This window comes from Mastomys coucha, unplaced genomic scaffold (assembly GCF_008632895.1).
Source record: "Mastomys coucha isolate ucsf_1 unplaced genomic scaffold, UCSF_Mcou_1 pScaffold18, whole genome shotgun sequence".
Taxonomy (NCBI): domain Eukaryota; kingdom Metazoa; phylum Chordata; class Mammalia; order Rodentia; family Muridae; genus Mastomys; species Mastomys coucha.
In genome coordinates this window covers 24,338,489-24,353,490 of record NW_022196900.1, presented here as the reverse complement: position 1 = coordinate 24,353,490, position 15,002 = coordinate 24,338,489, and the positions used below count along the sequence as shown (strand labels likewise).

At 49.6% G+C, this 15,002-nt stretch overlaps 1 protein-coding gene across 14 annotated transcripts in view; it reads left to right on the top strand.

Annotated features, from left to right (window-relative positions):
* Whrn (whirlin) overlaps positions 1 to 15,002 on the top strand; it is an 85,652-nt gene that overhangs the window by 27,029 nt on the left and 43,621 nt on the right. For all 14 annotated transcript variants that reach the window (XR_004120847.1, XR_004120849.1, XR_004120848.1 and 11 more), the window contains exon 3: positions 9,107 to 9,232. Coding sequence is in view for 10 of the 14 variants with exons in the window: in XM_031377638.1 (XP_031233498.1) it covers positions 9,107 to 9,232 (126 nt within the window). In the remaining 4 variants the exon portion in view is untranslated. The remainder of the gene's footprint in view (positions 1 to 9,106; positions 9,233 to 15,002) is intronic.

Below are 15,002 nucleotides of genomic sequence, written 5' to 3'. Positions count from 1 at the left end.
GCTTGCATTGTGCACATGGTTGCTTCTTGGACAAAGAATAGCTGTCACCCCTGTCCTGCCAACATCTCTCTGCTGTTTTAGGATCTTGATCCTTACAGCTAGGAGACCACATACCTTCTGGCTTGGGGCCAAGCTCCATCCTCCACAGGCTCTCTCAGCTCTCTTTTTTCTGTCGATACGACCATAACATTTACTTAATGTGGTTTGTGTTCTTTGCTCAAACATCAATATGAAGGACTCAGGGAGATTTCAGTGGCTTGTGGGAAGGTGATGGTGTCTAGAAGCCTGCTTGGCATGCGCAGGATGGCAGCCAGCAGGCAGGTCCTCCTGCCTCCCCACCAAGGATGTCCACTGTAGGCCACCCTGAGGGGTCTTATCACCCACCTGGGTTACGTCAAGGCCAGCTTTACAGCATTGGGCAGAGAACTTGGTCTGTTGTTTTCAAAAGCTGCTGTCCTGGGCAGAACCTGAGTTCAGAGCTGAAATGGCTGTAATTTGGGCTTGACTTTTGTACAGGGTACCTTCCTGTGTTGTTGAGGCCACCTGGAGGGTATCCCCAGAATGTGAGCCTGAGGGCAGACAGTAGAAAGGTAAGATCCTAGAAGATAAGGAAAATCTGTGTTCTTGTTCCCCTTTCTGCTATGGCAATAAAAGTACCACTGGCTGGGTAGTTTATAAGGGCTTGAGATTTGTTTGGCTCGAGGCTGGAAGGCAGAAAGTTCCAGAGTGTGACACCTGTGCTTGATGGGAGCCACGGTGCTGAACCACTGCTCGATGTTGACTCAGTCAACACAGGTCTCTCTTCCTCATTTCATAAAGCCGCCAGTGCTGTGGAGTCATAGAAGACCCCTCCCACCACCACCTCGTAGCCTTATCTAACCCTAGTTACCTAGCCCAAGACCTCCTTTCCAAATACCATCAGCATATGAATTTGGAGGTTAGTTTTCTACACACTGCAATTTGGAGAACATAGTTATCCATTCTATGGGCAGGGTAAAAGCCAGTGAAGAAAAATGAAATTCCAAGAAGGACTAGGGAGTGACAGGAAGTAGGGAAGTGGCCATCTCTCTGAAAAAAAAAAATGACGAAGGAGCCACCAAGTACCATTTTGGAACCTGAAACCCCAAGAAATCAGGGCAACATGTACAAAGGTCCTAAGATAGGACTGAGCCCAGTATCTTTGGGTGGGCAGGAGGATGGAGGTGGAGCATCAGATAAAGTCCCCCCTGGGCATCATGGGATAGCTTTCATAAGACTATAGAAGGTGCATCTGAAAGACCATGGAGAATGCAAATGCCACACAGGAGGCAGGATCTAGCCCCAGGACAGTCCAGAGGAGCCTTCTCAGATTGTACAGCTGAGTGGGTCATGGGACTAAATGGGACCACACCGGTGTGGCAGGAATGATTCAAATCTTAGTTCTGCTGCTTGTGAGGTGTGTAACCTTGGACAGGTTGCATAACCTGTCTGAGCCCGGGGTTCTTTCTCTGTAACAGCCTTGGGGAAGCTCCGTGGTAGTGAGGTTCTGGTTTGAGCCCTGAGTCAGTTGAGCTCAGTGTCTGGAAAAGTTCGTGACAGGAATGATTTGACTTTGCCTATAAGGGGTACCACAAGAGCTACATATCAAAGGCCACCACTAAAGGTGCCAGCAGCTCTCCTCTGGGTGACTCACAGAACAGCATGCCCGTGAGGCTGCTCCAACCACATTCAGATTAGATAGGGAGCAAAGACAGAGTGTTCTGCCTGCATGTATGTATGTGTATGACATGCATGCCTGATGCCTGTGGAGGTCAGAAAAAGGCATTGGATGCCCTAGAATTGGAGTTATGGATGGTTGTGAGCTACCATGTGGGTGCTAGGAATAGGAACCAAACACAGGTCTTCTGCCAAGTGCGACAAGTGTTCTTACTTGATCAGTTACCTCAAGCGCCTCCACCTTTACTTCTTAAATGCTAGAATATAGTTCTGCACCACTATATTTGGGTTCCTGATTTTTGTTTCTGTTATAAGATTTTGAAAATGTTATATTAGCATATATTAATTCTACACAGTCATGGGTTTCACTATATGGGCTTGCTAGTCTTATGTCAACTTGACCCACAAACTAGAGTTATCTGAAAGAAGGAAACCTTTAATTGAGAAAATGCCTCCAAAAGATCCAATTGTAAGGCATTTCCTTAATTAGTGATAGATGGAGGTGGGTCCAGCCATCGTGGGTGGGGCCATCCCTGTGCAGGTGGTCCTGGATTTTCTTAATAGAGTGAGCAAGACATGAGGAGCAAGCCAGTAAGCAACACTCCTCCATGGCCTCTGCATGAGCTCCTGCCTCCAGGTTCCTGCCCTGCTTGAGTTCCTGTCATGGCTTCCTTTGATAATAAACAGTACTATGGCAGTATAAGCCAAATAAACCCTTTCCTCCCCACCTTGCTTTTTGGTCGTGGTGTTTCATCGCAGCAATAGAAACCCTAACTAAGACACAGTGACATTTTCATATATACATGTACATAATGTGTTTGATCATAGTTACCTCCTCTTTTACCCTCTCTTGTGCCCCTCCCACTTTTACTTGTCTCTTTTCCCAATTAGTCCCACCCATGCATGCTCCCATGGAGGCCATAGGTTTACATCTGGATAGTTACCTCTAACAATGTCTCTCACTGAATTTGGAGTTCACTGTTTCAGCTCAGTGTTAGGCTTACTGCCAGTGTCCCTGCCACTCTCCAGCTCTGGGGTTACAGGCACACACTACTATATCCAGCTTTTTACATGGGTGCTGGATACCAGCTCTTGGTTCCTCATGCTTGCATAGAAAGTACTTTATCCATTGAGCCATCCCTGCAGCCTCTGAGTTGGATGGGGTCTCCTGTAGCCCAGGCTGACTGTAGCTTTTTCCTCCCAGTACTGGTACTGCAGGTGTGGGCCATATACCTGGCCCACATCTCTTCCTCCTCTTCTTCTTCTTCCTCCTCCTCCTCCTCCTTCTCCTCCTCCTTTTCCTCCTGTTCCTCCTCTTCCTCTTTCTCTTCCTCTTCCTCCTTTTCTTCCTCCTCCTCCTCCTCTCTCTCCTCCTCCTCCTCTTCCTCCTCCTCCTTTTTCTTTCTTTCTTGTAAAGAAACTGCTGCACCATTTGCCACAGCAGCTGTGCTGTTTTATTCCCTCCACAGCACACAGTGTCTCTTCTCTGTTTGTGAGCCATCAGTCACCCTAACATAGGTCAGCCTTTCCCTCATCTGTCTCCACCACGGGCCTTTATGTGACACCTTAGCAGAGTGATGACAGTGTTGGAGGTCACAGCTGGGACACAGCAGAGTTTAAGCAAGGCCAGTCTGTCTCTTTCCAAGCCCTCCAGTCTAGCCGTCACCCTGTTCCACCACCCCACTGTGAGGTGGCACACTTAGGATGCCTGTGGAGAACCTCTGTCCAGAGAAGGGCTCATTCTGACACATTCCAAGAGGTGCGTAAAGGGATAAGGAAGGGTGTGTTCTCCTGCTAGAGAGATTGAGATAGGATTCCTAGAGGAGACTGTATGGGGCTGGTCTTGGGAGGGAGCAGCAGACAGAGGGACAGGTAATGGTGGCAGGTGAAGTTTGAGAGAACAAGATGGGTCCTAAGTGCTATTGTTTGGTTGTGCAGCCATGTCCTGAGGTGCAGGCCAGGAATACCAGTGTGTGAGCATGTTTTTATGAAGGACACAGACCATATGAGAAATAAAATGAATGCATTCCACGTTTGCAGAGACCCTTGGCAAGGTCCTGGAAGTGAAGGGGACCAGGCTACAGATTATGGCTTAGTGGATAAAGCACTTCCTCTTTTAAAGGAAGGAAAGGAACTGGCTCAAGACGAGCCAGAAGAGGCCTGGAGCCAGGTAGGATGTGGCCGGTTTTAGTCAAGGTACACTGGAAACAGCCCTGTAGGAAAGTTCCTGTCCCCACAGGGTTGGTACACCCTGATCTCCCTATGCATGCATCCAGGGTGAGAGAGTTCCTGCACTGTGCATGACTGCATCTTGGAAACAACTTGCAGTAAATACGGCAGCCATGTGTTGCCCTGGCCTGGAATGTGACTGGACAGGAGGAAGGCAGAGCAGGAAGGCATCTGGGTGGGAGGAGCAGTGAGTGTGGCTGGGGCTCTCTAGAGTAAAAGGAATGAGCAGGAGGCTTGCAGACTGCATTCTGGGCTGGGTAGCCCTCCACTGACTTGGGGAGCAGGCTGAAGTAGGCTCTCTCTGATCCTGTGCTCTGTGTGTAAAAGTGTGATGCTTACTTAGCCTTGGCTCATCTGTAGGAGTCCCAGAGACGAGGTTCTCCACACATGTCATATTTCTGTCTCAGTTTTTGTTTGAGAGAGGTTGTTCTGCTGATAGACACCAGCCTGCTGAATGGCAGTTTATCCCACAGCTGCAGCTTCAGGATTTCAGTGGGGTGTTGTGGAATCTCTTGGCTCAAAGGCCAGAGCTATGCAGTCCTTATGGACTGTGTCATGAGTATTGATGGGTGCACTGAGGCATGCAGGGGTTGAGTGTGCATTGCTCCAGGACGTGCTGCTGGTGAATGGCTGAGCCACCTCAATTCCATTCTCAGGCTTGTCTCTAACCATTCCGTATCTCCTGGCTCTAGTCCTGGGAGCTGACTTCTGCACAGCTATAGGCACTGGGCTGACACTAAGTGTCTTGGTCAGCATCTGGGACACTCCACGGTGGTCACACACTACAGCCCCCCTCTGAGATGAGCAGTTAGAGCCTGCAGCCGCTCACAGCTCTACATAGACACAGAAGCAGGATGCGCCAGCCTGGTCCCAAAGAAGCAGCAGCTTCAGATTCAGCAGCACCAGGTTGAAGCTTGCTTCTAGGACTTTTTATCATTGACTTTGAACAAGCCATTTTAACCTAAGTGAACCACCCCAAGTGTCCTTGTCCATGACCTGAGGACCGTCCCACCAGCCTGTATCCAGAATCACCATGCACATAAGCTCAGAACACAGCGCAGAGGACGTGGCAATTAATTTTAACAACAGCAACAGCTGTCAAAGGCCAATGAGGAACGAAGTGCCTTTCATCTTGTTCCTTTTAGAATATTGATCAAATACCTCTGTTGGACCCCAAACTAACCTGGGCACTGGGGATACCACTGTGAGTAACAAAGATAGCCCATATCCAGGAGGGTGACTCTCTATTGTGCGGGCATCCTACAGAGGTATTGGAACAAATGGTGTGTGGCATATTATAAGGGGTTGGGTAAACCCAAGAAGGGCTCAACACACAATAGAGGTGGGCAGAAGAGGCCTCATTAAAAGGTAATAGGATAGTGTGGGTGGGTGTTGCCATCCCTATGGGTAGAAGGTTCCTAAGGGGCCTTTTAAAAGTTAAAGAAGATGGAGGCCAAAGCCATGGACAGTCTGCAGAGCCTGGGGAATCTTCTTTAAGGAGAAGAGAGCCATGGAGGAGCATAGAGGAAGAGAGGGTTGAATGCATGTCAGATGCCTCCTGTCAGCTCAGGCTGCTGAGAGGCTAGACTGCAGGGGTGGAGGGGGGTGGAGGAGCTTAGCCCTCAGCGCAGCTCTGAAGGGTGGGCAGAGTTAGGAAGGCTTTGGCCTGCAGGTAAGAGATACTCTGGATGGCAGGAACATACACATGCGGGTACTTATTTTTCAACTCAGCACGGCTGGCCAGGTACCTAGTGGGCAGCTGAGCCAGCAGGTGAAGATTTCTTTCCCCTTGCAGTTGGCTTGTACCTCAGGCATGTTGCTTCATGGCTATAAGCCTGCAGCCGTTGCTCCTGCCATCATGGCTCTCTTTGCCTCTACTTCTCTGATTTTAGAGTGAATGCTTTCCCTGAGAATCACTACCAGGTAGCCATTAATTAGCTAACACAGACTGAAGACCACTTAGGTTCCCTGACAGGGGAAGCAAAATCTGTGGAGCTGCCAGAGGGAAGGGTGCTGACTTCAGGGGACGCTACCCTCGTTCTCTGGACAGACTTGGGACTCAACACGAGACAGGATAGGGGATGGCCTCTAGCTGGGCCTCCGGTAGCACACACTCTAAGCAATTGGCTTAGAGTCTCATCTTGCCTATGGAGAGCGTGAACAGGGTGAAGCCTCTGCTGTGCCTCACCTGAGGGTACAACATAGGCTGGTCCTGTCCTGTCAAGAAGCAAATCTTGAGGCTGAGGCTACCTGCTGGCTCCAGCCCACCTTACCTTATTGATGCCTGAAGCCTACCTCAGTACTTCATCCCATCTCATGGGGATCTCTAGAAATTGACCTGGCTTCTCTCCACCCATCCACTCTAAATACTAGCCTGAGCCTGTCATCCCCTCTGACATCTTGTTTGCACCATATTATGACAGGCTAGCCCAGCCTTCTGCTGCTCCCTACCATACTCCAGCCATATAGAGTCTTTATATGACCCAGTGGCTATACTGTGCCACGGTATGGTCACTTTCCTCTTGCCCTGCTGTTCACAAAGCTCTCGGGTATGTTTCCCAGGGCTCTGCTGCTCCCAAGCTTCAGTCCCACCTAGCCCAGAGTCTGTGGAAAGAGGATTCCTGAAGAAGGTACTGAGGTAATAGGATACTGCCCCAGTCTAAGAACACATAAAGTTGTTTTGTTTTGTTTTATTTTGTTTTGTTTTGTTTTCTAGTCCTTCCTGGAACCTACAGGCCTGGCATGGCAGATAGACTTTGCAAAAGTGACTCGGTGAAGGCTCTTGAGATAGGGAACTGTCCTAGGTTATATGGGCAGCCTAGTGCCACCAATGTCCTCAGAGGAGGCAAAGGAGGGTATGGGTTAGAGGAAGAGCAATGACATGCTGGAAGCGGGGGAGCCCATGGAAAGGTGCTGAGCTAAGGTACCGGAAGTCCCTGGCACCTCAGAAGGAAGGTAGTCCTCCTACCCAGTCCACACCGTCCACTTCCAGGACTGCTTTTCTCCCAAGCTTCTGACTCTGACAGTTTGTTTCACTGTGGCACAGTGCCAATGCACCAATGATTGTGAGGGGGCATTAGGCCTGGCAAGGGAGGGGACTGCGCGGCTGTCACAGCCGGCCCCACTAGTCTCTAGGTGGGAACGGCTCCTAGGGGGAGTGGCTTTGGGTAGGACAGTTCCCAGGAAGGGACTCACGGTGAGGCCTCAGTGATGAGCACCCCAGCCCTTGTCCCAGGGGATCTCATGCACCTTCCCATGTGGCTCATATAGGCCACACCCCCTTTTCTGTTTAATTGCCTCATGCTGTCAGGAACATCTCCAGGGACCCTGCCACGCTATCCTCTGGCTATGCCTGGCTTAAACCTCAGGATGCATGTCTGGGTGGAGGGACAGTGCCAGGAAGGCAGCCACAGTTACCACCTCTCCAGAAAAATCACTCCTGATTGTCCCCCGCCTCTGCAAGCTTAGCCAGTGGCTTGCCTTATGATGCCATCCTGCAGATGACAACAGTCCGTGTTGCCTGGTTGCTCTCAGTGCAACTCTTCCCATCCCCCTTCTCAGTAGAGAAACTGAGGCACAGAGGGTGAAGCTCACACACCTACTGAGCATTAGCAACTTCGATAGTCAGGCTCTGTACCATCAGACCTAGGTTAACTCAAGTCCATACAAGCCTCAGATGGGTCCTGTAGCAGGGTGGTGGAGCAGAGCCTAAAGTATGAACTGCAGCTCCTGGGTCTCACCTGACTCCAGAGCCATGGGTCCAGGACAGTGTGTCTGTTTTTCTGATCCTTTATGGCCCCATACATCCATCTCTAGCTTGAGCAAGGCTATCCTGAGCAGCTGCGACACTCATGGGGTCACTGTTGAGCCCTTCCCCACACTTCTTGCTGAGCAACGGGTATGCAGTGCAGGGAGAGTGCCACTTCCCAGTGGTAGCATCTGGACCAGGCATGGCCACAGCCAGATGTAATTACCTGATGTCAGGAGTTTGTTTTTTCCCTACACGAGCTTTGCCACATGCAAAATGGAACCAACCAACAGGAGATCATACTTATTGAACGTGTCCTGTGACATTTACTAAACTCTAAGCATGGCACCATGTTGGGTCTTTATAAAGTAGACAGATACCAGCTTTGTCCTCATGTTCAGATAATGGGGCCGAGACACTGTGAGGTTAAGTGACTGCCCCGAGGGCACATATGGTGCTGCGATGAGCGCTTTGTGCCCTGCTCTGTCTCCTTTGCCCCCTCTCCTACCCCCTGAGTCAGCACAGAGACATACTGGGTTGGTATGCCCTGAGTGTGCGAAATAGAGTGGAATGTAGCAAGCACCGTGGCCCATCAGAACAGTGGTTGTGTTGGAGACCCTGGAGAGGTAGGGGACTCTCCAGGGAGATAGAGTCCCTCTGGGTCCCAATGGTAGTGGCCCCAAGCTGAAACCAACCTTGATTTTATGGAGGAAAGAAAGGAGTAAGTATGTGGGTTGAGCCCTGAAACAAGAAGTCACCTTTGGCTGGAGCATAAGGTGGATGCCCAAGATGGGCGGTAGTGTTCACTATTGAATGCACTTGGAGATGTGAGTGCTAAGGGGCTTCTAAAGGTATTGCCTTGCTCTGCCTGCCTTTGTGTGGTGAACAGAGGAACAGGGCAGGGCAGGGCTGAAGGAGGCCGGCACTGGAGATTTCCATAGGGCCTTGCCCTGCCCTGCTCTGTTGGTTAGGATCCAGTGCTTGTTCAGGGCTTAGGAGTTTTTTAGTGTGCTACTGTCTTGGTCAGGGTTTCCGCTCTGCACAAACATCATGACCAAGAAGCAAGTTGGGGAGGAAAGAGTTTACTCAGCTTACACTTCCACACTGCTGTTCATCACTAAAAGAAGTCAGGACTGGAACTCAAGCAGGTCAGGAAGCAAGAGCTGATGCAGAGGCCATGAAGGGATGTTTCTTACCGGCTTGCTTCCCCTGGCTTGCACAGCTTGCTTTCTTATAGAACCCACCCTTGATCACTAACTGAGAAAATTCCTTGCCACTGGGTCTCATGGAGGCACTTCCCCAACTGAAGCTCCTTTCTCTGTGATAACTCCAGCCTGTGTCAAGTTGACACACAAAACCAGCCAGTACAGCTCCCCTTCCCCACCCAGGGCTTGTCTTCCTCCAGGTTAATGTACTTGCCTCTTTTTCCGATAGGTGAACCTGGTGCTGGGGGACGGCCGGTCCTTGGGCCTCACGATCCGAGGTGGAGCTGAGTATGGTCTTGGCATTTACATCACTGGTGTGGACCCAGGCTCTGAGGCAGAAAGCAGCGGCCTCAAGGTGAGGGGGTAGTGGGCTGCCATGTGTGAGGATGTGGGTGGAAAAGATCTTTGTAGCTGATTTACTTCAGCAAAGCAGGTGGTGCCCCAGCTGAGGTCTAGATCTGCTGGGGATCCCAGGCTGGCTGCTGGGTCTTTAATGCTCCCAGCGACAGGAGGGTGGCCTCCCACACTGGGCTAGGCAGTGGGCCAGTCCAGCTCTTTTGAGGCTGATGTTTTGCAAACACTGATGATGTCTGTGATGGCCCTGTCCCCAGGGCTTGTTATGACACATACAGAGGGCAGGAGAGAGAAAGCCAGCTATGAGCAGGGCTGTGGGTATAGGAGGCAGCTTTGGGGCTAGCATCTAATCCAGACCAGAAGTTACTGAAATGGCATAATTAATTCTAAGTAGAGTGGTGTGCCCCACCCTTGAGAGTCAGATCACCTGTATCATCTCATGCTACCGGGTGGGGTGAGGTGGTGTCTCAGAGCAAGGCTAGTGCCCGCAGAGTCTTAACTGAATTCCAAAGCCCAGGTTGTAATCTGTGCTACTGAGCGCCCTATAGGGATAACCAGCAACTTACTTGTCAGAGAGCCAGAGACTGCACACAAGGTCATGGTTCAGGATTGACACATGACAGCATGTGTTTGAGCAGCCATGGATGCTGGGCCATATCCACAGTGATATGGAGTGCCTATAGTGGCCCAAGTGGCATTTGAGCCAGGCTACAGGGACAAGAGAGGTAGATGGTTGAAACAAGCTGGGGAGAAATGAGATGTAGTGTGTATATACACACACACACACACACACACACACACACACACACAAACACACATACACACACACACACACACACACATCTCAAGATCCACATGCCCAAAGCCCTAGCATGGCAGATAGACTGTCATAGGGGAGATGAGGCAAAATAGGCTTTTAGGAGGCATGGGTGTTTGAGAAGTGCTCTGGCTCCAATGGAGAAAGACAGTGTCCCAGCTCCACTCCATTCATTCCTTCATGACTGTGACCGCAGAGCCTCCTCCACCTGCCCGGGTTAGGAACGTGCCTGCCTCAGGGTGGTAGAAAAGAAAACTAACAGCATCATTAGTAATGTGTGTCCCTCAAAATTCACACCTCCACATTCTCACCTCCTCATTGTTGGGGTCGGGAGGTGGGGCCCTTGGAAAGTGACTAGATCATGAGGGTGGACCATCTACACTATCAGTGACTTAGTGGGGAGGCCCTAGAAAGCCAACACAATAAGAAGATGCGATCTGTGACCCGGCAAGAAGGTCCTCACAGGCACAGAATCCACTGGCATTTGGATGTCAAGTTGCCTAGCTCCAGAACCATCAGCAATAGCCTATGGATAAGCCATGATCCTGTCTGTGGGACTTTGTTGCAGCATCTGTCAGCATTACATTATGGAGAAGGGATCACAAGACTCCGCCCCAGCTCTCCCCAAGGAGTTATAGGCAGCTATGTTTTGATGCAGCTACTGTCCAAATTGCATATGTAAATAAATCTTTACTCCTGCACCTGTACGTGTAGACTCATTGGGTCTCTCTCTCTTTCTCTCTCTCTCTCTGTCTGTCTCACTCTCTCTCTTCTTCTCCTCTCCTCCCCTCCCCTCTCCTCTCCTCTTCTCTCTCTCACACACACACTCACACACAGTGTACTCACTCCTCTCTCTCCCTCACAAACATACTCACACACACACTCTCTCACATATACACACACATTCTCTCTCTCTTCTCTCTCTCTCTCTCACACACACATATACTCTCTCCTCTCTCTCTCACACACACACTCACACGCATACACACACACACTCTCACTCCTCTCTCACACACACACACTCTCACATACACACACTCACTCACTCCTCTCTCTCACACACAAACATACACACACACTCTCTCACACATACACACATTCTCTTCTCTCTCTTTCTCTCTCTCTCTCTCACACACACACTCTCTCTCCTCTCTCTCTCACCCACACTCTCTCCTTTCTCTCTCTCTCCCTCTCTCTCTCTCACACACACACACACAATCTTTCTCTCTCTCCTCTCTCACACACACACACTCTCACACACTCTCTCTCTCTCACACACACACACATGCACACACACACACACACACACATACGGGCAGCGAGCACTGACCCCCAGGAGTTATGATCAGGTGGGAAGATAGGAGCTAACAATACTCTGTTCATTTAGTTAGAAAGAAGCCCAAGAAGATGGATTTTTGTAAAACTTTCCCATTGCCTGAGTTTGTCAGGTGGTTGCAGGCACTCAGGGGCAATTTGCTTGCAAACTGCCTACCTTCAGCTAAGTCCTTTTGCTGTGTCCTCAGCAGTGAGGCGCTTGATGGGGGCCACCTCTTTCCTTTCACCCCACAGGCCCCTTGCTTGTGCCGACACCTGCCCACACTCTCCTGGGCATCCAGCACTGATTAATTCTGTTTATCGCAGTGCATTTTCCGTGGAATTAGGCATATTGAAATGGAATAAAGGGCCTGCTTGTGTGGGTGGTGGAGCCAGAACAGGCTTTATTTGTAAATAGTGCTCCATGCTGCGGTGCAGCGCTTTCCTGGGGGAGAGGGGGGGTGCTGCCTTCCATGGGGCTTCCAGCTGTTCAGCCCACTTAGCTTCCAAGGCCCAGTGTGAATCCAGAGGGGGGCAGGACGCCCAGGCCCTGAGTGGAAAAACACTTGGGAGGTCAGCCAGGACCCCAGCATCTGCCCCAGGGGTGGTCCTTGCAGCTTGGAGCTTGCCTACCTTCCCAGCAGGGACAGGCCCTCCCCCCTTTACAGTTTATCTTTGGATTCCTCTTATTTCTTTGTGCTGCCCTCCCATACCCAGCCAGTCTCCAGTCCTTCCAAAGAGCCAACTGCCTCCTCTTTTGTTCCCTTAGGGACAGCCTATATTGAATGGCATTCAGAAGCAATCGCAGTAGCAGTTGCCATTCATTAATGGTTATTATGAGTGAGACATGGTGCTAACATTTAGATACATCTGCTTGTATTTAATCCTTTCTGTAGCCTCATGGGGGTGGGAATGGGGAGCATTCGTGGCATAATTTAAGAGATGAGCAACTGAGGCTCAGAGAAAAGTAGTAACTTGCCATAGGGTCATTCAGGGATCCCAGCACTGTCCCTTCTGACCCTCAGAGCTACATACTGTGTCATGCTGTTGTCTTATGATTCTAACTGGACCAAGTATAGAGGGAAGGAAGGAAGGAAGGAAGGAAGGAAGGAAGTGAGGAGACATAAAGGTCCTGATGTCTGCCAGGAATTGCTGGACCTCCAAAGCCCCTTGAGGTTGACCCAACTCCATGGCTTCTGCTGAGTCTGTCCAGGGTGGCAGCCCATTGCTTTCCCACCATGGAGACCAATCTGCTGTCCTAGCTAGGATCCTTGGAGGGGGGCTTTTGCTCCTAGCAATGTCCCATGTGTGGGGCCACTGCTCTGCAGCTTGTGGTGTTGGAGCAGTCCTGTCCTACATCTGGGGTAGAAATCCTATCTCAGTGACAGGGGATGGCCTGTTCTTTGCAGGCCTATCCAGGAGCTTGGGCTGGGAGTTGCCTTTGTGGGGCCAGGCTGACCCCCATATAAACTAGCTTCTGTTGGGCTTAGCTTTGGATGGAGCTTCCTCAGAGCCACGCCTGATGCTGGCTACCCACCAGACCTTCATCATCCACTCAGACTTTCACTCAGCTCTGCAAGGGGGTGGGACCTTCGGTCCCATGATAAAGTGTCCTAGATCCCAGCCGTGTGAGATAGAGCCTAGGTTGTACTTCTCGCTGGTGCTCTACCCACAACAGAACAGCTTCACACAGTAGGTGCTCAAGCAGTGGCTTCCAGCTACATAGCACTACTGCCCACCAATGAGGCTCGTCATTGCAGGTGCTTCGGGAGTGTTCCAGAGCCACTCTTTGGTTCTGCAGTAGAAGGCAGGTGGAAGAGACTGGTCAGTCCATGCTCAGATCTCAGCCTTCAACCTCACTCACACCCGGGAGGGGAAAAACAAGCTTGAGGAGAGTCCTGAGGTCTGTCTGGGCTCCCACAAGACCCCACCTACCATTTACCTTGACATTGCCTGCTGACGGTGTCCCATGCTTCCCCCTCCAGGGGGGAATCATGCTAGAGCAGAGGAGCCTGACAGACCCCATGGTCACTGTCTCTTCTCCCTTGGTAAGAGAAGGGTGTAATTATAAAATGATTGTTAAAGGAAAATCCTTCAGATGGGCTTTGTACCATATCATCCCGGGAACCCAACCTGGCCAGGTAAGATGCAGCAGAGAACATCATAGTACTGCAGAAACTCTGTGGATCGTATTGTTAGCAGAGTGAAAATAACACAAACACTGTCTTCACGTTTCTTTAATTCCTGATTGAAAAAAAAGCCTCAGCTCAAAAGATCATACTGTGATAAATTCCTTGGTGGTGCCAGGGAATTATAGCTGATTTTGTTGAGGTTGTAATTAAGATGACAGAAATAATCACCTAATATTTATATAATTCTTAAGAGTCTCTCTTTGCAAAAGAACATTTTGCAAACAATGGTCTCCCTTTCATTTCACAACTTCAAATGAATGGACTGATTTCTTGAATGACACAAAGTGTTCAAACTTAGGAAAGAAAAATAGATAATGTCTATACCCAAGATATATGTCAAAGAAATTAAATTTGTAGTTAAAAGCTATCCAAAAGAAGAAAAGAAAAGAAAACGCAAGCAAGAAGTATCATGTAGTCTCTTCCTGAAAATAAATGAGGGAATATGTCCCAACTCATGATGAAGCCAATGTATTGTACCATGCAAACTCAGTACCAGGAAAGAAGAGGGCAGAGCATGGTCCTCATGACCATATGTCCTAACACCCCAAGAGCAGCAGATTCACCATTATTTGAAGGAACAAGGGCTGGGAAGATGAATCTGTGGGTGAAAGGCTTTCTTTATGACTGTGAGGTTGGGAGCTGGGATTCCCAGCACACACATAACTGCCATAAATGCCTCCAGTGTAGCGGCCACCTATAATCTCAGCACCAAGGAGGCAGAGACAGAGTTCCCCAGAGCAAACTGGCTAAGCTGGACCAGCCAAATCTGTGTGCTGCAGGTTCAGGGGAAAGATCGTGCCATAATATTTAAGGTAGAGAGAAATCACATAAGACATATGCTTGGTGTCCTCTGATCTCCAGATGTGCATGCATACATGTACACCCACACATATGTGCATATGTACACACACACATATGTGCATATGTACACACACTCAGACAATACACACACACACACAGCTTAGCAAACTAAGGATTGAAGGAAATGAACCAATGAAGGATTTCTTTTTTTTAAAAAAAATCTGCAGGGGCTAGAGAGATGGCTCAATGGACTGCATAGGACCCATGTCAGGCAGCTCACCACTTCTGTAACTCCAGCTCCAGAGGAGCTAATGTGCTCCTCTGGCCTCCACGGGTGCCTACACTTATGTTAACATACCACACATGTGCATGTCCATGCGTACAAACACGACACACACTTAAAGTAACATCTTACAGTAATGCATACAGCAGACATGGATCATGCCATTTCCTTCACATGCTGAAGAACTAAGTGCCTTTGCCCAAGACTGAGAAAAGGTAAAACTGCCCTAACACCTAACGCAGTAGCATTTGAGAAGTAGTCGGTTCAGTAAGTTGAGAAAAAGAAAAGAAGAAATGAAACTCTGTTCTCAAAGGATCATCTACATAGAAAGTCCCAAAGAGTTTACAAAAGAGCCCCTGGGATG